This window comes from Anser brachyrhynchus (assembly GCF_964034855.1).
Source record: "Anser brachyrhynchus genome assembly, contig: SCAFFOLD_144, whole genome shotgun sequence".
Lineage (NCBI taxonomy): Eukaryota > Metazoa > Chordata > Aves > Anseriformes > Anatidae > Anser > Anser brachyrhynchus.
Genome location: NW_027663941.1, coordinates 16157 through 38762, shown reverse-complemented (window position 1 = coordinate 38762; position 22606 = coordinate 16157). Strand labels below are relative to the sequence as shown.

The following is a 22606-nucleotide window of genomic DNA, read 5'->3' as shown; positions in this document are numbered from 1 at the left end:
CAAATATATCTTCTGGTCTGCGCAAAGTACAGTGACTTTTACCCAGTATTTTTTTTTTCCTTAGGTCTGTTGAGAGCACATTCAAGTGGTGTCCTCTCACTTGCAGTAAAAATCATGCACAAATATGCTGCTACTGAGTAACACTTCCTTTATTTTTCATTCTGAATACAGAAGAGCACTGGTAGGTTAGTTACTTATTACAAAGCTATTAATTAAAGCAAGCGGATTCAGAGATCTCCCTGCCTGTCTGTAGCCCTGGGAGAGAATATAGTCCTGCTGAAGTTACACGTGCGTCATGGGAGGAGAAATTATGCCTGAAAATCAGTGTTCAGAAAAACTGAGATATTTTATGATTTTGCACCTATCCAGATGTAGGGAAACTGTTTAAATGCTCGATTGTTTTTGCATAAACAGGAGTACAAACACCTGGGGGGAAATAAATAAAAATAAATAAATAAATAAATAAATAAATAAATATTTTTCTCGCAAACAAAATCCTCGTACTCTAAAACCACCTTTTTAAATCCACATCTAAATTCCTTAGAGAAGTGAGTCTTTCAAAACAGCAGAATAGCAAATTGTGTTTGTCTTCAAGTGAGCACTTCTGAGTTTGCAAATTGTCAAAAGCTGAACGAGACAAAAGAAAAAGACAAGTCCAAAGCCTTCTCAGGCCAGCTTCGCTGTCAGCACCAGAAGAGGCAAAGTCATGCTCAGGGGGTCAGTCAGTGTGCCTACGGCGAGGACAAGAGCCTGCTGCACCAGGTCTCAGACATTCACCTGCTGCTCCTCGAGGAGCGGCTCGTGTCTCCTCTGGGAGGGCTGAGAGCTTTGGCCACTCTTGCTTCTGCATGACGCTGAATTTGCAGCATTAAAAGTTACACCTGGGTGCTCCAGCCAAGCCTTGCAGTGCAGCCTGCGACGCCCAGCGAGTGCAAAAAGCGTCACAGCTGCGAGAATGAATCGTTTGCCTGGAAAAATGTATGGCTATTCTTTTGAAAGCAGCAAGGAACTACCAAAGGAAAATAAATAAATAAATAAACAAGCAAACAAATAAAAATTAGCAATAATCATCACTGTAACTGAAACTAGATCCTGGACAAATATTTGCATTCCTGATGATGAAGCTTTTCTTCAGAGATTTCCAAAAGGCATTTTTTAAATCTTTGTTTCGCAGACTAAAAATGATGGGGCTCAGGAAGGGGGTGAAGACAGTGTAAGACACGTCAATCAGAACACTAGCTCCCGCAGCACGGGGTGAGTGGTGTTTCAGATAGATGACAGAGGCACAGCCGTAATGCACCACCACCACGGTGATGTGGGAGGCACAGGTGGAGAAAGCTTTGTGCCTCCCCTTGGCTGATGGCATCTGCAGGATACAGCCAAGGATAAAGGCGTAGGAGAGAAGGATGAACAGAAAGCATCCCAACAAGGCAGTAATGCAAAAGATGCCAACTACAACGCCAACCAGCTCGCCACCAGCACAAGCCAGCTGGAGCATGGGGGGCACATGGCAGAAGAAGTGGTCAACGTGGTGGGACTGGCAGAACGGTAACTGGAACACAGCACCGGTCACCAGCACCCCCAGGAGACCACCGCCGGCCCATGAGGCAGCCACCAGCTGGGTACAGGCTCGGGAGGTCATCACGGTGCTGTAACGCAAGGGCTGACAGATCGCCACGTACCGGTCATATCCCATCACTGTCAGGAGGAAAGAGTGCGTGAATCCAAACATGAAGGAGAAATGCATTTGTGCAGCACAGCCCAGGAAAGAAATGGTTCTAGTTCCCGGCACTAATCCAGACAGCATCTTTGGGATGATGGAGAAGGTGTAACAGATTTCTGAGAAGGATAGAGCACTTAGAAAAAAATACATGGGCATGTGCAGCCTCTGATTCAGCCTGATAACAAACATTATCACAATATTTCCAACTAGGGTCACCACGTGCATTAGGAGAAACAGCACAAACAGCACGGCCTGGAGTTTAGGAAAGTGGGAAAACCCAACAAAAACAAACCCTGTTGGAACGGTTTGATTCTCCCTTCTCATTTGTGCTTTGCCTGAGACGAGCACAAGAAGAGCAATATTTTAACAGCACCAGCTGTAGCCTGGTGTGAGGACGGCAGTGGTGAAGATTTTGAGCATTCCCCTTTTAGGGCTGAATTTCTCTCTGCACTCTCAATCCTATGCCGAGCACAGCACGCCTTTTTGTTCTCCGCTGCTCCTTGCCTTCAAGGGTTGTGCTGCATTAGCTAAAGGAGTACACTGGCCCATCTGTGTGCAGCATCACTGATTGCAGCTGGAAAGAACAAGACAGAAAAGAACAGAAGTGGCATTAGTTCCTCAGCAGGCTTAGGGCACGCTGCACACATGGGAGAAGTGAGGATTTCTGACTGGCATTCATCCAGGGAGGAGCAGAATTGAAACCCTGGGCTGCGGCTCCAAGGGCTTTGCATGGACTGAGAGGGATGAACCCACGTGCAGACACCTCAGGCGGACAGCTCACCCTCCCTCCCACTCTCTCCTGAGATGTTTTGACCTTGTTCTCTCCTAGGATCTGCACCCACTGTAGCTGACCATGGATCTTGCTGGAGAGGGCAAGGGTCGTCGCCTGACTTATCCTGAACTGTAATGAAAGTGTCTTTCATCTCATTAGCAGATCTAGGCATGGTGTGGGGAAGAGCAGCACGTCCAGTACTCCCACAGGACTCCAGGAGAGTAAACCGAGCTATATCTTAAGGGGAAACTTGTCTCACCCAGCTCTGGATGTCCACCATTCGCGCATGTGTCTTTTTCTCCTAGATGGGAACAGACATTTCTTGCGATGACTCGTCTGATCACATCAGCCTTTTACCTTCAGAGGGTGTGACCCACACTGCTCCAGGGGTGCTCGTGCCCCAGGAGGTGTAGCTCAGGGGATGCCTAGAGACATTTGGGGTGGTGGAAATTGGGGAGATGCCGTTTGATGTGATGGCCTTGGAACTGTAGGGATACCTTCCTAGAGCTGTGTTGTTTCAAGGTGCCCCCCTAATATGGATGGCATGTGTGGGGTGGCCTTGATCTCAGTGAGAACAGTGGGATATCACCCTGGCTTCTTAAAACAAGGTCTGACCCAGGCTTTAACACAGGACCGCACCTGCACCGTCAGCTCCCAGCTCCGTCCCGTTCGCTGGACAGTTTGCACTGCTTGACTTTTTAATGCGTCATTAACCGCAAGCCAGTGCAATCCCGGATCAGACAAGAGGGAGCAAGAAAGGGTGAGGAAAATACCTTTAAAACTTCCTCCAAGTCAATGTCTCCTCCTGCTGCTTTTGACCCGCCGGCTTCAGGAGGAAGAGGTGCTCGCTGACCTTCAGCAGGACGCTGCCGCCTGCCCAGGCAAGCATCTCCCCGGGATACCGACGAGGAGGTGATGAGCACTCGCTCCCCCAGGAAGGACGGATGCACTGCACCACACTGCAGCCCGCCAGCCCCGTGATGATCCCGTGTGCCCGTTCTCTCAGCGCCCAGCCACAATCATGGCTTTACGGAGGGTCTTAAACAGCTCGTGGGCACCTCCGGTGGATTGAGCACCGTTATCCAGGGCAGGATTCTGCCTGGCTCTTACCTGCGGGCAGTGCAGGTGCCAGGCTGGCAGCGGGGGCTGCAGGTCTCCTTCTCTCTCGGTGCAGAAACGTAGGGACGAGTAGGAGCTCAGCCCCTGTCCCTCTTCCCCACTGCGAGCCTGGCACTGGGGTTTGAAGAAACAGTCTGGGGAGGTGGAGACACGGCTCCCTCCTTCGTGCCTCCTGAGGTGAAGCATCCCACAGGAGGCCACATTGTCAGGAATCCCAACACGTAGCCAGACAGAGGTCACAGTATCACAGTATCACAGATTTCTAGGTTGGAAGAGACCCCAAGATCATCGAGTCCAACCTCCGACCTAACACTAAGTACTCCACTAAACCATATCGCTGAGCTCTACATCTAAACGTCTTTTAAAGACCTCCAGGGATGGTGACTCCACCACCTCCCTGGGCAGCCCGTTCCAATGCTTAATAACCCTTTCGGTAAAGAAGTACTTCCTAACATCCAACCTAAAACTCCCCTGTCGCAACTTTCGCCCATTCCCCCTCGTCCTGTCACCAGGCACGTGGGAGAACAGACCGACCCCCACCTCTCTACAGCCTCCTTTAAGGTAACTGTGCTTAGAACTGTTTGCTTATTCCCCTGGTAAGAAGTTAGTCTGGTAGATGGCCCTGGAACAGGTTGCCAGAGAAGCTGTGGATGCCCCATCCCTGGAGGTGTTCAAGGCCAGGCTGGATGGGACCTTGGCCAACCTGATCTAGTGGGAGATGTCCCTGTCTGTGGCAGGGGGGTTGGAGCTAGATGATCTTTAGGGTCCTTTCCAACCCAAGCCATTCTAAAATTCTACGATTCTACGATTCTATGAATGAAACGGCATTAAACGTCCTGTTGAGAAGCAGCATCCAACAGCTGAGTCTCTGGACCAGAGAACTGACATTCCCGTTAGCTGTCTGCAGCTGGGGGTGTCTGCCTCTAACCTTACTTTAAGGTTAGAAACCGTGTGCTCCTGCATTTGGAAACTGTGTCCCCCACAGACCATTGCCCTTCACACTTGGTGTTTGTTTTCTGTCAGTTTCAGTGGCAGAAAGAAATTACAGTTAGAAATCCTACGGCCCACGGAACCACCAGGGATGAAAGTTGGCTCCAAACCAGCGGGATTCGCTGGGTCAGGGCTTTGTTTTGTCCTCTGCTGCTGAGTGGAGGGAAGGATCACGACATCTTGCGGGATCCCCCATGGCCTCAGGGCTGCCCATGGCTGCCAATGGGACCCCAGAAGGGACCATCCAAGGCAGCACCTTCTTGACCGCCTTCTTGGTGACTGAGATGCCTCTGGTGGCCTTCCTCAAGGCCCACGTCCCCCAGCGTGGTGGAAGGTGCCACAATGCTGGTGCCAGCCAGGGACAGCAAGAAATCTCCTGTGGCGCAGCCAGCATGAAGCAAAGGCAGCTGCTCACAAGAACCAAGATGAGCCGACTGTCTCGTGCACCATCCCACAGCCTCCTGCGATCATTCCCACAAAGCAAGAATCAAATGGCCTTGTAGGACTGGGTCTGCCCTTGAAGCTGATGGAGCCCTGAGCAGGGCTCAGGCTTGGGAAGGCGTTTCCAGCCTCTTACCTTCTCCACGGATAGGTGGAGTATTTCCTTTGGGGGAAATGGTGACCCCAAAAGGGCTCTCTACTCTGCAGAGACACAATTCTGCAAGGTTAAAACAAGACAAGTTGCAATGTGACATACGAAGCTTTGGAGGAAGCATACCCCTTACATGGTGACAAACCCTAGAAATAAAAAGTCCTCAAGATCTCTGCTTGGGAGACCACTCGTAGCTCACGGCTGGGCTTTGCGTGTGAGCTGCCCATGGCCCTGTGTTGGGAAGAGGGAGCTCAGCATGGTCCCGTGCTGAGGCACATCTTGGGCAACCTCATGGATGGAAAGAGGGAAACACTTGGCTGTACATGACAGCGACTACGGGAGATGAAGCATGGTTTTATAACACAGCCACGAAGTCTTTTCCTCCTGAAAAAGTTTCCCTTCCTAGGTTTGCTAACTCCACTTTTTCAGCTGGCTCCATTGATTTAGAGAAGAGACCATCATTTTGGAGGAAAAACATGCTCTTACAGAGATCTTGTTCATTCATTTTTCTAGGAGAGCTCTTCCTGCGGAGCTGCTCTGTAGGTCCTCCTCCATAGACATCTTTGTTCTCACTGAGGTTGGTGGGACACACTTTGCAAGTGTCTAAGGGCTTACGTTTACGGCTCGCACTGCAAGGCTGCACCTAGGAAACTTAATTACCAAACTATCACTGGAGTGGAAATTTGGGTTTCCACATTAAAAAATAATAATAATAAAAAAAAAAAGATTTCATTGAATTTCATGTTTCCAATCTCAATGTGACTGCAGTTTGTTGATTTTCTGTGTCAGATTCTTAGCAGTCTTGATTAGTTGTCATGTCTTTCCTGAAAGCTTCTCGATGAGCAAAAGAGGATGTATGGAAAAAGGGGGATGTTCTCGGGAAGCGGAAGATGTTGGCTCAAACTGCCCGCTCAGGAAGCAGCTCATCTTCACTTCTTCATGGGAAAACTTCCTGGGAAAGTATGTTTTTCTGACTGTTTTCATGAAGGGACATTTTGTTGTTCTTGTTCTTGTAAATGACAAGGTCGAGCACGGGGATGAAAATGGACGGTGGTTTCATACCAGTAGGTAGCTAAGCTTCACCACGGCACTCTCTCATTCCCCCTCCTCAGTGGGACAGGGGGGAAAAATACCGTGAAACAGCGCATGGGTTGAGATAAGGACAGGGAAATCACTCAACAATTATCATCACAGGCAAAACAGACTCAGCATAGGAAGATTAATGCAATTTATTACCTCTTATTAACAAGCTAGAGCAGTGAGAAACTACAAGCAAACTAAAAACACCTTCTCCCATCCACCCTCTTCTACGTCACCCTCAAATCCCCTGCTCCTGCGGGGGCTCCTCTCCATGGCTGCAGCTCCGGCCCGGGGCCTGCTCCTGCGGGGGCTCTCCACAGGCCGCGGCCTCCTCCAGGCCACATCCACCTGCTCCACCGGGGGCTCCTCCACGGGCTGCAGCGTGGAGATCTGCTCCGTGTGGGACCCGTGGGTGCAGGGGGAGAGCCTGCGCCACCCCAGGCCACAGGGGAACTTCAGCTCCGTGCCTGGAGCACCTCCTGCCCTCCTTCACTGGCCTTGGCGTCTGCAGGGCTGGTTCTCACTCCTCGCTCTCCCAGCTGCTGCTGGGCAGCAGTTTTGTTTTCCCCCTTTCTCAAATACGCTCTCACAGGCCCAACCAGTGTTGCTCACTGACCTGGCTTTGACCAGCGGTGGATCCCAGAACTGCCCACACAGGGCAGCTTAGAATCATGGAATGATACGGTCACAGAATGGTTGGGTTGGAAGGGACCTTAAAGGCCATCCCGTTCCAACCCCCCTGCCGTGGGCAGGGACACCTCCCACCAGACCAAGGTGCCCAAAGCCCCATCCAGCCTGGCCTCTACACACTTCCAGGGCTGGGGCATCCACAGCTTCTCTGGGCAACCCGTTCCAGCGCCTCACCACTCTCAGAGCAAAAAAACTTCTTCCTACTATCAAAGCGCCTGGACCGCTGCCACAGGGCCAGCCCTGCAACCCTCCCCGCTGAAGTCGAAATGACAGCAAAGTCAAAGTCAAAATGACAGCAAAGGTCACCAGCAGCCCTGTGAGGGAGCAATGGGCAGGACCGATGAGCGAAGGGCCTGCAGCGATGTCAACAAAAGCAAAGAGAAAAACCAACAAAACGGGGTTTAAGTGAGATCACCTCCAGCATTGGCGTGCAAGCGAGGCTATGCCTATGAACGTGTGGTCGGACAGCTTGCACGACTGGAGCACTGCGATGGGGGGATACAGGCTCTTGGGGAAGGACGTGTCAGAAGGACGAGGAGGTGAGGTTGCTCTTCGTGTGAGAGAGCAGCTGAGGTGCAGGGAGCTCTGCCTGGGGATGGTTGCTGATCCAGCAAGGTGCATGGGGTAAAGAGCAGACCCGTACGGGTGACATTGCAGTGGGCGCCTGCTAAAAGCCGTCTGGCCAGGAAGAACAAGCGGATGAGGCCTTCTACAGACATTGCCTCATGTTTGCGGGTCCTGATCCTCAGGGAGACTTCAACCACGCCAATACCTGCTGGAGGGGCAGCACAGGAGGGCAGAAGCAATCCAGGAGAGTCCTGGAGAGCATTGACAACAGCTTCCTGACCCGAGGAGACGATGAAGAGAGATGATCTGCTGGACCACGTGGTCGCAAAGAAGGACTTCCTGGGGATGTGAAGGTTGAAGGCAGCCTTGGCAGCAGGGAGCATGAGATGGCGGAACTCAGGATTCACGAGATGGTGGAACTCAGGATTCCTGGGAGGAGGAAGAAGGGCAAAAAACAAGGTCACAGGCCTGCACCTCAGGAGAGCAGACTTCAGCCTCTTCAGGGATCTGCTTGGAAGAGTCCCGTGAGATAAGGCTCTGAAGGGGAGAGGGGCCCATGTTCAAGGATCGCCTCCTCCACGCTCAAGGATGGTGCGTCCCAACAGGCAAGAAGTCAGGCGAAAATGCCCAGACGCCTGCATGGATGAAAAAGGAGCTCCTGTGGGAGTATCGCCATGGGGGGGGGGGTCAACAAGCCCCATGGTTGGTGATAACATCGGGCTCGTTAGGATGAGGCCATGAGGAACGTAAACAAGTTAGAAGGAACAAAGAAGGGTGATTCAGGAGACGCCTTGCTGTCTCAAACTGCTTGCTCTCCAACCGTGAAGACATGGAAGTTGCGGGGTGTTTGCTGTTGCCAGGCAAAGTTGTTAACCAAGGAATAATTAGTTGGAAAAGTACCGCTGGTAGAGCTAACGGCATAAGAAGGGAGCCTGTCCTCAAGAAAGGTAGTTGAAGTTGTTGATCCCTAAAGAACCCTGGTGTCCGTGTGGTTGTTTCGCCACAAGCTCCCAGAAATACTCGGACATGAAAAGGAAGAATACAAAGGATGGAAGCAGAGACAAGTAACCTGGGAGGTGTAGAGAGACATTCTCCAAGCACTCAGAGATGTAGCGAGGAACGCCAGAGCCTACCTGGGACTGACTCCAACAAGGGATGTCAAAGGCAAGAATAGTTTTTGTAAGTACATTCGGGGCTCAGTAGGTCAGGCTGATGGTTGGACTTGAGGTTCACGAAGATCTTTTCCAACCTAGACGATGCTATGATTCTGCATAAGGAAGGGAGGAGAAGCCCCTCAAGGGTCGGTGCTGGGACCAGTACTATTCAGTATATTCACCAGCGACTTGGCTGAGGGAACGGAGCGCCGTGTCAGCAAGTTTGCTGGCGTCACTGAGCTGGGAGGAGCGGCTGACGTGCCAGAAGGCTGTGCTGCCATCCAGCGAGACCTGGAGAGCTGCTGTGATTCTGTGAAGACTAAGGTAAACGTGGTTTTTGGTTTTTTTTGTTTTTTTTTTTCTTTTTCCTGTCTTTAGGGCCCTGGCGATGCAGCAGATGGATAAGCCTGAGTGAATTTGCCTCATTCCTTAGCAGCAAGATCAGCCTCCAGAATCTCAGACCCCAGAGACGAGGGCGGAAGACTGAAGCAAGGAAGATGCTCCATTGCCGGAAGAGGATCAGGTTAGAGAATACTTAAGCAAACTGGAAAATCGTTAAGTCCAAGGGCCTTGATGGGATGTAGGCATGAGGGCTGAGGAAGCTGGCTGATGTTGTTGCAGTGCCACTCTTGGAGAATCACAGGATCATTCGGGTTGGAAAAGACCTCTGCAATCATCTAGTCCAACCTCGAAAATCTTGGAACGGTCATGGCAACTTGGAGAGGTGCCCCAGGGCTGCAGGAGAGCAAATGTCACTCCTAAATTCAAAAAGGGCAAGAAGGGGAGGTCAGGGAACTACAGGCAGGTCAGCCTCACCTCCGCCCCGAGCAGGGGACGGAGCAGCTCATCCCGGGAACCGAGCACACCAAGGACGAGGTGAGTGGGAACGGTCAGCGTGAATTCACGAGGGGGCAGTCACGTTAACTAACCTGGAAACCTACCATGAAAAGGCTGGCTTGGTAGATGAGGGCGCAGCAGTGCCCGTTTCCTACCTAGACTTGGGGAAGGCTTCCAGTGCTGTTTGCCATGAGATCCTCATGGACAAGCTGCCAGTGCACGAGCCGGGTAAGTGGCACAAAATGCGGCTGGAGGCCAGTAATTGGCAGCGTGCCCCAGGGGTAAATGCTGGGTCCAGTCCCGTTTTAACACCTTCGTTAACGAGCCAGGTGATCTGGCGGAGCGGCAAGCCTGCCGAGGACACAACCCTGGGAGGGGCGCGTGACACAGCAGGGGGCCGCGCCGCCGTCTGGGTTTTCCCCCGTCTGGGAAAGCGGTTTTGCAGAAAAGCGCCGGCGGACGCCAAGTTGAACGTTTTTGACACCGCTTTGCTGTCAACGGCAGGCACGGAGGACGCTGAGGTCTTTGCCCCGGTCTTCGCTGCCGCTCAGGCTTCCCCCGTCTCTCGCTTCCCTGAACCTGGAGGCGAGACCCGGGGAAGCGAGGAGCTGGGGATGTTCAGCCTGGAGACGCGAAGGCTCTGCGGGGATCCCAGCGCGGCTTCCCGGTACCGATAAGGGGGCTTATAAAAAAAAAAAAAGATGGAGAGCAACTCTTCGCTTGGGCAGACGGTGACAGGGCAAGAGGGAACGGGTTCAGACTGCGAGCGGGGAGCCTTAGGTTAGATACAAGGAAGCCGTCGTTTCCTCCGAGGGTGCTGAGGTTGTCCAGAGCCGCGGATGCCCCGTCCCCGGAGGTGTTCAAAGCCAGGCTGCCTGTGGTCTTGCCGGCGCCATACAGCAGGTACTTGGTAGGCCAACACCCCCCCAGTACTGCCCAGTACCCCCCAGTACTGCCCAGTACCCCCCAGAGGTTCACAGTACCCTCCCAGTGCCTGCCGGTACTGCCTGGAAACCCCCCCCAGTATCCTCCCAGTGCACCCCAGTAGCACCCAGAACCCCCCCCAACTCCACCGTTGACCGCAGTACTGCCCAGAGTCCCCCAGTGTGCTCCCAGTATCCCTCCAATACTGCCCAGAGCACCACCAGCATTGCCTAGAGCTCCCCCACCGGGCTCCCAGTGCCCCCCAGTACCCTCCCAGTGCTGCCAGATTCAGCCCCCAAGCTCTCCGCTACCCCCTGGAGCTGCCCGCTCGCGCCCAAGCCCCCCCAGACCGCCCTGCACCGAAGCTGTGCGCCCGCAGAAACACCCCCGAACCCACCCAGAACCCAGAGCAGACCCCCCCCGGCCCCGTGGCGGGGTGTCCCCGGTGTCTGGATCCTCATTAAGGCCCCTCATTACAGCACCTCGTTAAGGCCGTAAGAACTGCAAAACCAGTGCTTTATTTCACAGCTTTGGCCGCCCACGACAGCGCCCAAATGGGGGGGGGTGGGGGTTAGGGTCCTCCAAATCCCCCCAAAATACCCCAAAACCATGGCCTGGTCCCAGCCCCCCACACCCAGGGATCCCCAGCCCTCCTGAGACCCCCCAGATCACCCTGAAATGTCCCCAAATGTTCTCCTGGGGCATAAAAGGGTCCTGCCGTGTTTTGGAAGGGGGACCCTGGATCCGCCCCGGACCCCTCAAACCCTCCATAGGGAAATGGGAGACACCCTGCCCGCCCCCCCCCGGGTTCCCCCGAAGCCCCCCGCGGGGAAACGGGGTCCCCCCACATCCCCTTCCGAAGCCCCTATGGAGGATATAGGATTCCTCTGTCCTGTCGGGGTTCCCCCCTCCCCATAAAGCCCCTATGGGTGCCCCCCAAGGGTGGGTTTGGGGGTGGGGGGTGGGGGGCGGGGACCCCTCGGTGGCGGGGACAGGCGTTGGCAGCGAGGGGGCCCCGGTGGCCTCGTGCCCCCCCCCCCCCTCACTTCGCCGTCATCATCTGCACGAACTCTGCCGGGAGAGAAGGGGACGCTCAGAGGGGGACGGGGACACGACAAGCGCTGGGGGATGTGGCAGCGCCCCGGCCCGAGGGGCCCGCAGGTGACAGCAAGGGCCCCGCGGGGCGACGTCGACGCCCCCGAGGTGACACAGCGGTGGCCCGGGGCGGCGCCAGCGCTCACCCTCGTAGTTGACCTGCCCGTCCCCGTCGATGTCGGCCTCGCGGATCATCTCATCCACCTCCTCGTCCGTCAGCTTCTCCCCCAGGTTGGTCATCACGTGCCGCAGCTCCGCCGCGCTGATGTACCCGTTCCCGTCCTGGGGGCGGCAGGGACGCGGCCGCGAGGCTCCCGCCACGTCCCCCCCCCAGGCCCCCGGCCCCCGGCCCCAAACCCACCTTGTCGAAGACGCGGAAAGCCTCGCGGATCTCCTCCTCGCTGTCCGTGTCCTTCATCTTCCTCGCCATCATGGTGAGGAACTCGGGGAAGTCGATGGTGCCGTTGCCTGGGGAGGGGCGGCGGGGGCACAGGGGGACAGTGAGGGGGGACGCGGCGGGGTGGGGGGGGGGCGGGGGGGGGGGCGCAGGGGGCTCACCGTCGGCGTCCACCTCGTTGATCATGTCCTGCAGCTCGGCCTCGGTGGGGTTCTGGCCCAGCGAGCGCATGACGGTGCCCAGCTCCTTGGTGGTGATGGTGCCGTCGCCGTCCTTGTCGAAGAGCGAGAACGCCTCCTTGAACTCTGGGGACCGTCACCGCGGGGCCGGGGGTCACGCGCTGCCCCCCGGCCCCCCCCCCCCCAGACCCCCCCCCACGGCACCGGGGGTGCTCCAGGGGGGGGAGGGGGGGGACACCCCTCAGCCCCACCCCCAGGTCCCCCGCTGAGCGCTCCGGTGACGCCCCCAGGCGCTCCCGGTGTCCTCCCCTGGGTGTCCCAGTGCCCCCCCCCCACAGTGTCCCCATCGCGTGTCCCCCCCCGTCCCCCCCCCCGTCCCCCCCCCCGTCCCGCTCGCCGTCCCACCTGCGATCTGCTCCTCGGTGAGCTGGTCCGCCTGAGGGGGGCGGGAGGGGATGGGGGGGGGCACAGGGGTGAGGGAGCACCCACGGGACCCCCAGCACCCGCCCCCGACCCCCCGCTGCCCCCCCAACACCCGCAGCCCCCCCCCGGGGAGCCCCCGACGCCCCAAACCACCCCCAGCATCCGCAGCCCCCCCCCCCCCACTCCGGCCACAGCTGCCCCCGTTGCCATGGCAGCCCCTCGGTTGCTATGGCAACCCCGGCAACTACCCCCCTCCCGCGCCGTAGCAACCCCGTCACCATAGCAACGCCGCTACAGCCCCACGGTCGCCACGGCAACCCCAGTGCCCCCCCCCACCCCCACCCCATAGCAGCCCCTCGGTCTCCACAGCAACCCCAAGCCCCTCGGTCGCCATAGCAACCCCAGCCCCCCCCAAGCCCCTCGGTCGCCATAGCAACCCCAGCCCCCCCCCAAGCCCCTCGGTCGCCATAGCAACCCCAGCCCCCCCCAAGCCCCTCGGTCGCCATAGCAACCCCAGCCCCCCCCAAGCCCCTCGGTCGCCATAGCAACCCCAGACCCCCCCCCCGAAGCCCCTCGGTCGCCATAGCAACCCCAGACCCCCCCCCGAAGCCCCTCGGTCGCCATAGCAACCCCAGACCCCTCCCCAAGCCCCTCGGTCGCCATAGCAACCCCAGCCCCCCCCCAAGCCCCTCGGTCGCCATAGCAACCCCAGCCCCCCCCAAGCCCCTCGGTCGCCATAGCAACCCCAGCCCCCCCCAAGCCCCTCGGTCGCCATAGCAACCCCGCTGCCACCCCCCACTGCAACCCCAGACCCCCCCCCCCGCCCCATAGCAGCCCCCTGGTCGCCATAGCAACCCCAGCGCGCACCCCCCCCCCCGCCCCGTAGCGCCCCCGTCGCCATGGCGACGCCGGTCCCCCCCCCCCCCCCCCACCATGGCGCTCCGGTGGCTGCGGGAGGCTCCTGAGCCGCAGAACCGCGGATCCCTCCGCGCGCGCCGCCTCTCCCGCCGGCTCCGCCCCCCCGCAAGCCCCGCCCCCCCCCCCCCCCACGGCGGAGGGATCCAGCCAGCCCCCTGTGCGCCGCCGCCCCATTGGCCGCCGAGCCGCCGCGGGATGAGAGCGCCGCCCCGATTGGCCGCCGAGCCGCCGCGGGATGAGAGCGCCGCCCCGATTGGCCGCCGCTCACCCGCAATGCGCCAAAGCGGCGGCAGGGCGGGAAGGGGGAGCGGGGGGTGGGTCACGTGGGCCGCGAGCCCCGCCCTCCCAGCGCTGCCCCTCCACGTTGCCGCGTGGCCATGGCAACGGGCGCGGCCCGCCCCCCCCCGTCACCATGGCAACAGCCCGCGGGGAGGGGGCAAGAGGCTCGCGGTTGCCATGGGAACAGCCCCCCCCCCCCCCCCCCAAGGCGAGGCGGCTCCCCCCCTGTACAATAATAACTTTATTTATTTTAACATCTTTAATTACAGACAGTAAAACCGCCCGGCGGGGGGGGGGGGCACGGCCGGGGGGGGGACAAGCCCCTCCCCCACCCCCCCCTATTGCTTATGGGGGGGGCAGCCCCCCCCCTCCCCCCCCGGGGGGGCGATCCCAGCAGCCCCCCCCCCCCCCCATTGCCCCCCCCCCCCCCCAGCGCTGCCCCAAACTGGGAGCACTGGGAGGCAGCCGGGGGGGGGGGGGGGGGAATAAATACAATCTTCCAATATATTAAAAACGCCCTGGGGGGGTGCTGGGGGGGGGGGGTGCGGGGGGGGGGGGGGCACCCCTGGGGTGCAGCGGCGGCGGCGGGGGGGGGGTCACATCATGCCCAGCTGCAGCAGGGTGTTGGCGTACATCATGGGCTTGACGTTGGGGGTGAGGCTGGGGGGGGGGAGGAGAAAGGGGTTGGGGGGCGAGGGGGGGCAAACCTGCCCCAGCCCCGCACCCCCGAACCTCCCCCACCCCCCCCCAAAGCCCCCCCATAGCCCCCCCATAGCCCCCGACTCCCCTCAAAGCCCCCCCATAGCCCCTGACTCCCCCCATCGCCCCCAAAGCCCCCCCATAGCCCCCCCCCCACACCCCCGACTCCCCCCATCGCCCCCCCAGTCCCCCCCCCCAGCCCCCATCTCCCCCCATCGCCCCCCCCAAAGCCCCCCATGCCCACAAGCCCCCCCCCCATTTGCCCCATACCCTGCCTATGACCCCCCATGAGCCCCCCCCCTCCCAAAAAAAAAATCACCCCAAGCTGGGAAAAAAAGGGGGGGGGGGCCGGAAAGTTTGGAGGGGGTCAGGGGGATTTGGGGGAATCCCAAGGGGGGGGTGGGGGGCAGGGAAGGGTGTCCCCCCCCCCCCACACCCAGAGGATTTGGGGCATCTGGGGTTGAGGGGGGGTTACCCGGGGGGGGGGGGGGTCCCGGTTTGGGGTGTGCCCCCCCCCCCCCAACTCACCACTGCTGTGAACTGGTGGAAGTCGGGGCGCAGGTCGGAGCCTCGCAGGTGGATGTAGGAGCCCATATTGCCCATCTGGTCGCTGCGGGGGGGGGCCGGGGGGGGGACACACACACACACACGGGGACACATGGGGACACCGCAGCGCGGCCCCGCGCCGGGGGGGGGACACCGGGGAGCTGGGGGGGGGGCTACTGAAGCTGGGGGGGGGGCTACCGAAGCGGGGGGGGGACTACTGAATCGGGGGGGGGGGGCTACTGATGCTGGGGGGGGTACTGAAGCTGGGGGGGGGGGGTACTGAAGCTGGGGGGGGGTACTGAAAATGGGGGGGGGGGGGCTACTGAAAATGGGGGGGGGGGCTACTGAAAATGGGGGGGGGGGCTGCCGACGCTGGGTGGGGGGGCTGCTGACGCTGGGGGGGGGCTGCTGAAAATGGGAGGGGGCTACTGAAAATGGGAGGGGGCTACCGAAGCTGGGGGGGGGGGGCTGCTGACACTGGGGGGGGGGCTACTGAAGCTGGGGGTCTACTGAAGCTGGGGGGGGGGGGGCTACCGAAGCTGGGGGGGGGGGCTACTGAAAATGGGGGTGGGCTACTGAAGCCTGGGGGGGGGGGGGGGGGGCTACCGAAGCGGGGGGGGGGGCTAGTGACACTGGGGGGGGGGCTACTGATGCTGGGGGTCTACTGAAGCTGGGGGGGGGCTACTGAAGCTGGGAGGGGGCTACTGAAAATGGGGGTGGGCTACTGAAAATGGGGGTGGGCTACTGAAAATGGGGGGGGGGTACTGAAGCTGGGGGGGGGGGGATACCGAAGCTGGGGGGGGGCACTACCGAAGCCGGGGGGGTACTGAAGCTGGGGGGGGGGCTACTGATGCTGGGGGTCTACTGAAGCTTTGGGGGGGCTACTGAAGCGGAGGGGGGGGCTACCGAAGCTGGGGGTGGGGCTGCTGATGCTGGGGGTGGGGCTACTGATGCTGGGGGTCTACTGAAAATGGGGGGGGGCTACCGAAGCGGGGGGGGGGCTCACCAGTAGTTGGGCGCGGAGAAGACGGTGACGCACTTGCCGTCGTGGGCCACCTCGTAGCCCTCGGCCTTGACCTCGTGGCTGCGGATGATGTAGTCGAGGCGGTTGCGCTCCAAGAAGCTCTTGGTGACGTCGGGCCCGAACTGGCAGCTCACGCCCCGCTTGCTGACCGAGCGCCCGTTCTGCGGAGGGGGGGGGACGGCGACGTCGTCACCACCCCCCCGTCACCCCCCCCGGTCCCCCGGGGGCGTTTATGGGGTCAGGGGGGGACGGGGACGGGGCCCCGAGGTTGTAGGGCCGGGCCCGGACTCACCTGCGGCTGCGGGTCCGACCACAGCAGGTCGCACATGGGGCCTGCGCGGGAGGAGCCGGGTCAGGGGGTGTCCCCCCCCCCCCACCCCACAGCCCCCACACCGGGGGTGGGGGGGGACACGACGGGACAGGGGACACACCCGTGGGGACCCCCCCCCCCCACCCGCGTCCCACCTGAGTCCGGGGGCTGCCGGTTCCTCTCGATCTTGCGGATGTCGTCGAGGGTGACGCCGTCCTCGCTGAAGAGGCCCCCGTGCATGATCTGGGGTGGGGGGGGGGCGGGTGGGCACGGGGACACGGGGACACGGGGACAACGGGGACACAGGGGCAGCCCCCGGACCCACACAGGGACAGCCCCCCAGAACCAAATGGGGACGGCCCCCCAGAACCACACGGGGATGCCCCCTGGACCCAAATGGGGACGGAGCCCCGGACCCACACGGGGACGGACCCCCGGACCCAAATAGGGACAACCCCCTATACCCAAATGGGGACAGCCCCCCAGATCCACACGGGGACGGCCCCCAACCCAAACGGGGACGCCCCCCAGACCCACATGGGGAGAGCCCCCGACCCAAATGGGGACAGCCCCTCAGACCCACACGGGGACGCCCCCCAGACCCACATGGGGAGAGCCCCCGACCCAAATGGGGACAGCCCCTCAGACCCACACCGGGACAACCCCCAGACCCAAATGGGGATGCCCCCAGACCCAAACGGGGATGCCCCCCAGACCCACACGGGGATGCCCCCCAGACCCACACGGGGACACCCCCCAAACCCAACCAGGGATGCCCCCCGGACCAAATGGGGACAGCCCCCAACCCACACAGGGACGGCCCCCTGGACCCAAATGGGGACGGACCCCCAGACCCACACGGGGATGGCCCCAACCCAAACGGGGACGCCCCCTGAACCCACACGGGGACAGCCCCCGAGACCCAAATGGGGACGCCCCCAGACCCACATGGGGACGCCCCCCAGACCCACACGGGGACTGTCCCCCCCGGACCAAATGGGGACAGCCCCCAGATCCACACGGGGACGGCCCCAACCCAAACGGGGACAGCCCCCAGACCCAAATGGGGATGACGGCCCCAACCCACATGGGGACGGCCCCTGGGCTGAAACAGGGACGCCCCCCAGACCCACACGGGGACGCCCCCCAGACCCACACGGGGACGCCCCCCAGACCCACACGGGGACTGTCCCCCCCGGACCAAAAGGGGACGCCCCCCAGATCCACACGGGGACGGCCCCAACCCAAACGGGGCCGCCCCCCCCCGGGCGCTCACCAGCACTTTGCCGTTGATGCACTGGGCCAGCGGCAGCCACTCGAAGACCTCGCTGAAGAGGGCGAACATCTGCGCCGTGTACTTGGCCTTCACCTCCCCCTCGAAGCCGTAGATCTGGTTCATGTTGTCCGTCTCGTGGTTCCCTGACGGGGACCCCCCCCACCCCCCCCAAAATCAGCCCTGAGGATTGGGGACACGCCGGGCACCCGGGACGGGGCAGGGGGGGCGAGACGCTGAGGATGTGGGATGGGGCACTCGGGGTAAGACGGGGACGCGGGGCAGGAAGCGAGGCACCAGCGACGGCGGCTCAAGGAACCCCGGGGACGAGGCGGCCCCTGGCTGTCCCCAAAAAGGGACACGGGGCACGGTGCCGCAGCTGGGGACACGCGGCAGCCCCACGACCCGGCCCCACAACCCAGGACGGGGGACGAGTCCCCAAAACCTGACCCCACAGCCAAGGACGGGGGACGAGTCCCCACGACCCAGCCCCACAACCAGGACCGGGGACGAGTCCCCGCGACCCGGCCCCACAACGGGGGACGGGGGACGAGTCCCCACGACCCGGCCCCACAACCAGGACCAGGGACGAGTCCCCAAAACCTCGCCCCACAGCCTCACCTCGCAGCAAGTGGAAGTGGTCGGGGTAGAGCAGCTTGAAGCCGAAGAGCGTGAGGATGACCTCGACTGAGAAGGAGCCGCGGTCCACGAAGTCCCCGTTGAATATCTGCGGGCGGTTCAGGAAAACGGCCCCCCACCCCGTTTCCCCCCGGGGCGCGTCCCCCCCCCCCCCCCAAACCTCGCTGCCGGGTGCCGCCCGTCCCCGCGACGATGTCCCCTCCGCGGGGACGGACGCGAGGCCTCGTTGGGCCGGGGGGGGTGGGCGGATACGTAAGGGTTGGCCTCGGAGGGCAGCCCGTTGAGCTCGAAGATGTTCAGCAGGTCGTAGTACTGCCCGTGCGTGTCCCCGCACACCGTCACCTTCTCCGTCTGCGTTCGGGACGAAACGTCACCGCCCGGGGGTCGCCTCGGCGCAGGGGGGGGGGGGACGGGGGGGGCACCCGGCACCGCCCGACGAGGGGCACCCACCTCCTTCAGCGTCGTTTCGACCAAGGTGGGCAGCTTGGCCAGCACCTCCTTCACCTGCACCAGGATCTGCTGGGGCAACGGGGCGGCGGGGGGGGGGGGAAAAACGGGGGACATGTGGCATTTCGGGGGGATGGGGCTGCCCCTGGCAGGGGTTGGGGGGGGAGTTTTGGGGGGAACCGGGGCACCTGGTAGGCGCATTTTCTGTGGAGTTTCTTCTGCTCCTTGTACCACTGCATCAGCTCCTTCATGAACGCCAGCGTCACTTTGCCGCCGTCCAGCTTGGGGCCGCTGTACTCGTCCTCGATGGCTGCGAAGCGAGGCCCCCCCGCCCCCCCCGCCCCCCGGCAGCCGGTGACGCACGGGGACGAGGCCTCGGGGGGGCCGTCGCGCGCACGGCGCCCCCTCCCCAGAAAGCTCGGGGCCCTCGACGGAAGCCGGGAGCCCTCTGGGGACGCTAAGCAGCCACTGGGGACGCTCACGGGCGCCCCGAGGCCCTCCTGGGGACCCCAAAGCTCTTCTGGGGACCCTCACGGGGACTCCGAGACCACCGCGGGGACCTCGCGGAGTCCCTCAAGACCCTCCTGGACGCCCCCACGGTTCTCGCCGGAACCCAGAGCCCCTGCCTGGGACCCCAAAGGCCCCCCAGGACCCTTCCAGGTGATCCTGAGGTTTTGCCAGGGATCTTCACCGGGATCCACCCCCCCCAAAATCCTCATGGGGGCTCTGTGCCTAAAACAGGGCCTCTCGAAGGGACTCCAAGACCCCCAAGGGGGACCCCCAGGCCTTTGCCAGGGCCCTTCACAGCCCCCCACATCCCCTGTGGGGACCCCGAGCCTTCACCGGGGGCACGCGCGGCCCCGACAAGACCCTCACAGACGTCCAAGCCCCCCGAGGAGAACCCCGACCTCCCCCAGGCACCCCAGAGCCTCAGAGAGGACCCTAAACTTTCCCCGGAGACCCTCAAGGCCCCAGGGCCCGCTCCTCCTTCTGCCCTGGCCCCCCAAAAGAAAGCAGCAACCTCGACTTCGGTGGGGGGATGTGGGGGGCGGGACGGGGAGAGCCTCACTCATGCTCTCGATGTCGAGGGAGTCGACGACGGAGCGCTTCTGCTCGTCGCTGGCGATGGCCCGCTCGAAGGCCTTCTGCTTGACGATCTTGTTGCACTCCTGGTACTTCAGCTTGGCGTCCTTGTCGTTGGGCCTCACCTTCACCACCTGCAGGGCCGAAGGCATCAGGGGGACGGGGACGCGCGCCCCCCCCGTAACCCCCCTAACCCCCCACCCCGTCCCGGGCCCCTCGAGGGGGGACACCGGGGTCCCCGAGGATTCCTCTGGCTGCGGGGAGCAGGCGGGCGCGTGCCCCGCGGCGCCCACGGCTCTGACGGTCAGGGAGGGGAACAAGGGGGGGCCCCAACAGTGCTCAGGGGGCATCAGGAGGTCCCCAGGCAGCCCCACGGCACGTGGAGAGGGGGCCCTCAGCGGGCAGGGGACTCGCTAACAGCGTGGGGATGGATGCAAGGCCCTCCTCGTGCTCCTTTTTTTTTTGGGGGGGGTCCGAGACGGCTCCCCAGAGCCCCCCTCCCCATTTCCGGGTGCCGTCAGCGCGGGAGGGGGGCTCCCCCGGACACCGCGGGGAGGACGTCCCCACGGGGCTACCCCCACCGCTCCCAGCAGCTCTCGGGGACGCGCCGACACCGGGCGGGGGGTCCCCGAACTGCTGAGGGGGGGGTGGGGGCGGAAAAAAAAAACCGCCGAGTCCCCTGACCCCCCAACCCCCCCCCCCCAACCCTCCTCACCGTCTCGTAGTCGCGGAGGGCGGCCTTGAACTTGCCCAGGGCCATGTTGCTGGCGGCGCGGCGGTAGTAGCCCTTGACGTACTTCTTGTCGAGCTCGACGGCGCGCGTGGCGTCGGCCAGGGCGTAGCCGTAGCACTCGGTGCGCAGGTAGGCCAGGCTCCGGTTCCCATAGTAGATGGCGTTGGCGGGGTTCAGCTCGATGGCGCGGCTGTAGTACTCCACCGCCTTCTCGTAGTCCTTCCCTGGGCCGCCGGCGGGCGTCAGCGGGGCCGGAGCCCGGGGTGAACCCGCGGGGTTGGAGGGGGGGGGGGGTCGCCACCGCGCGCCGCGGCAGCTCTGCTGATTGCCGCGTCCCCCCTCCCCTAATTGGGACCCTTCTCCCTAATTGCTTCCCTCTCCGGCAGCCCCTCCCTTTCTCCAATAGCTCCCTATGTGGCAACAAGCCCCCCCCACGTGGCAGCCCCCATCTCCTCATTGCCCCCAGTAGCTCCCTATCTGGCAGTCCCCTCCCCTCATTGCCTTCAATAGCTCCTTATCTGGCAGCCCCCTCCTTTCATTGCCCCCAGTGGCTCCCTATCTGGCAGCCCCCTCCCCACATGGCCCCACTGACTTCCTGTCTGGCAGCCCCCTCCCCTCACTCACCCCAAAAGCTCACTGTCTGGCAGCCCCTTTTCCTCACCGACCCCAATAGCTCCCCATCGGGCATCCCCCTCCCCTCACTGCCCTCAACAGCTCCTTACCTGACAGCCCCCTCCTCTCAGTAGCTCCCCATGTGGCAGCCCCCTGCCCTCACTGACCCCAAAAGCTCACTGTCTGGCAGTCCCCTCCCCTCACTGACCCCAACAGCTCCCTATGTGGCAGCCCCCTGCCCCCATTGCCCCCACCAGCTCCCTATCTAGCAGCCCCCTCCCCTCTATAGCTCCCTATCTGGCAGCCCCCTGTCCTCATTGCCCCCACCAGCTCCCTATCTAGCAGCCCCCTCCCCTCTACAGCTCCCTATTTGGCAGCCCCCTGCCCTCACTGCCCCCAGCAGCTCCGTATCTGGCAGCTCCCTGACCCCAAAAGCTCCCTATCTGGCAGCCCCCTGCCCTCATTGCCCCCAACAGCTCCCTATCTGGCAGCCCCCTCCCCTCTATAGCTCCCTATCTGGCAGCCCCCTGCCCTCACTGCCCCCAGCAGCTCCCTATCTGGCAGCCCCCTGCCCTCATTATCCCCAGTAGCTCCCTATCTGGCAGCTCCCTGACCCCAGGAGCTCCCTATCTGGCAGCCCCCTCCCCTCATTGCCCCCAATAGCTCCCTATTTGCCAGACCCCTCCCCCCAGCAGCTCCCTATCTGGCAGCCCCTTCCCCCCATTGCCCCCAACAGCTCCCTATCTGGCAGCCCCGCGCCCCCCGCGGCTCCGTCCCGGGCCGCCCCCCCCCCCGCCGGTACCTTTGAAGAACTCGTTGGCCTGGGTCTTGAGGGCCTCGGCCTCGGCCTGGTCCAGCTCCGCGGGGCTCGGGGGCCGCCCGGGGCAGCCGCAGCTCTCCGCCCGCTCGCCCTCCGCCATCGCCGGGCCGTAAAGCGCCCCGGCAGCCGCTACCCGCCGCGCCGCCGCCGCCGTCGCAAACGCGGCCGCGCCCGGCGGCACTGTCGTAAACGGGCGCGCGCCCCCGGGGGCGGGGCGGGGAGGGACCATAGAGAGGAGCGGCGAGAGCGGCCTCCCGACCATAGAGAGGGGCTGGAGGGGGCCGGGGGGGAGCCCACGGAGAGGCCTGGGCTGGAGGCCTTGGCCCAAGGCGCTGGAGGACCCCGAGAAGGGCGAGAGGGCCATGGGGGGGGGGGGGGGAGAACCATAGAGAGGGGCAAAGACCATAGATAGGGGCAGTGACCATAGAGGGGGGCAGGGACCATAGAGAGGGGCAGGGACCATAGAGAGGAGCAGGGACCATAGAGAGGGGCAGGGATCATAGAGAGGGAGGGGGGAACCATAGAGAGGGGCAGGGACCATAGAGAGGGGCAGGGATCATAGAGAGGGAGGGGGACCATAGAGAGGGGCAGGGATCATAGAGAGGGGCAGGGACCATAGAGAGGGGCAGGGACCATAGAGAGGGGCAGGGATCATAGAGAGGGGCAGGGACCATAGAGAGG

General features: G+C 62.1%; 4 protein-coding genes across 5 annotated transcripts; 1 reads left to right on the top strand and 3 right to left on the bottom strand.

Annotated features, from left to right (window-relative positions):
• Positions 1-1057: 1057 nt before the first annotated feature.
• LOC308186606 (olfactory receptor 10H1-like) lies at positions 1058-2161 on the bottom strand (the record flags this gene model as incomplete). Its single annotated transcript, XM_080608737.1, has 1 exon — positions 1058-2161. The coding sequence occupies exon 1, from the start codon at positions 2045-2047 to the stop codon at positions 1058-1060; it is 990 nt and encodes a 329-aa protein (XP_080464863.1). The 5' UTR covers positions 2048-2161.
• Positions 2162-6149: 3988 nt separating this feature from the next.
• On the top strand, positions 6150-11683 carry LOC308186603 (uncharacterized protein). 2 transcript variants are annotated; one of them, XM_080608734.1, is made up of 7 exons: positions 6150-9011; positions 9121-9210; positions 9309-9411; positions 9519-9563; positions 9684-9752; positions 9854-10427; positions 11535-11683. In XM_080608734.1, the coding sequence occupies exons 2-6, from the start codon at positions 9185-9187 to the stop codon at positions 10199-10201; spliced, it is 591 nt and encodes a 196-aa protein (XP_080464860.1). In that variant the 5' UTR covers positions 6150-9011; positions 9121-9184; the 3' UTR covers positions 10202-10427; positions 11535-11683. The 2 variants fall into 2 exon arrangements, 1 of the variants encoding a protein (XP_080464860.1); XR_013944123.1 differs by lacking the exon at positions 9684-9752 and having other exon boundaries at positions 8962-9011; positions 9309-9563; positions 10338-10427.
• On the bottom strand, positions 10948-13600 carry CALM3 (calmodulin 3). The gene is made up of 6 exons (XM_080608735.1): positions 13475-13600; positions 12525-12555; positions 12102-12245; positions 11905-12011; positions 11690-11825; positions 10948-11519 (listed from the first exon to the last, which is right to left on the bottom strand). The coding sequence occupies exons 1-6, from the start codon at positions 13475-13477 to the stop codon at positions 11491-11493; spliced, it is 450 nt and encodes a 149-aa protein (XP_080464861.1). The 5' UTR covers positions 13478-13600; the 3' UTR covers positions 10948-11490.
• Positions 13601-14909: 1309 nt separating this feature from the next.
• PPP5C (protein phosphatase 5 catalytic subunit) lies at positions 14910-22025 on the bottom strand (the record flags this gene model as incomplete). The annotated part of the gene is made up of 12 exons (XM_080608732.1): positions 14910-15048; positions 15991-16169; positions 16301-16341; positions 16474-16561; positions 17595-17737; positions 18213-18318; positions 18483-18581; positions 18681-18746; positions 18866-18987; positions 19747-19894; positions 20476-20717; positions 21908-22025. The coding sequence occupies 12 exons, from the start codon at positions 22023-22025 to the stop codon at positions 14910-14912; spliced, it is 1491 nt and encodes a 496-aa protein (XP_080464858.1).
• Between the last annotated feature and the right edge of the window lie 581 nt (positions 22026-22606).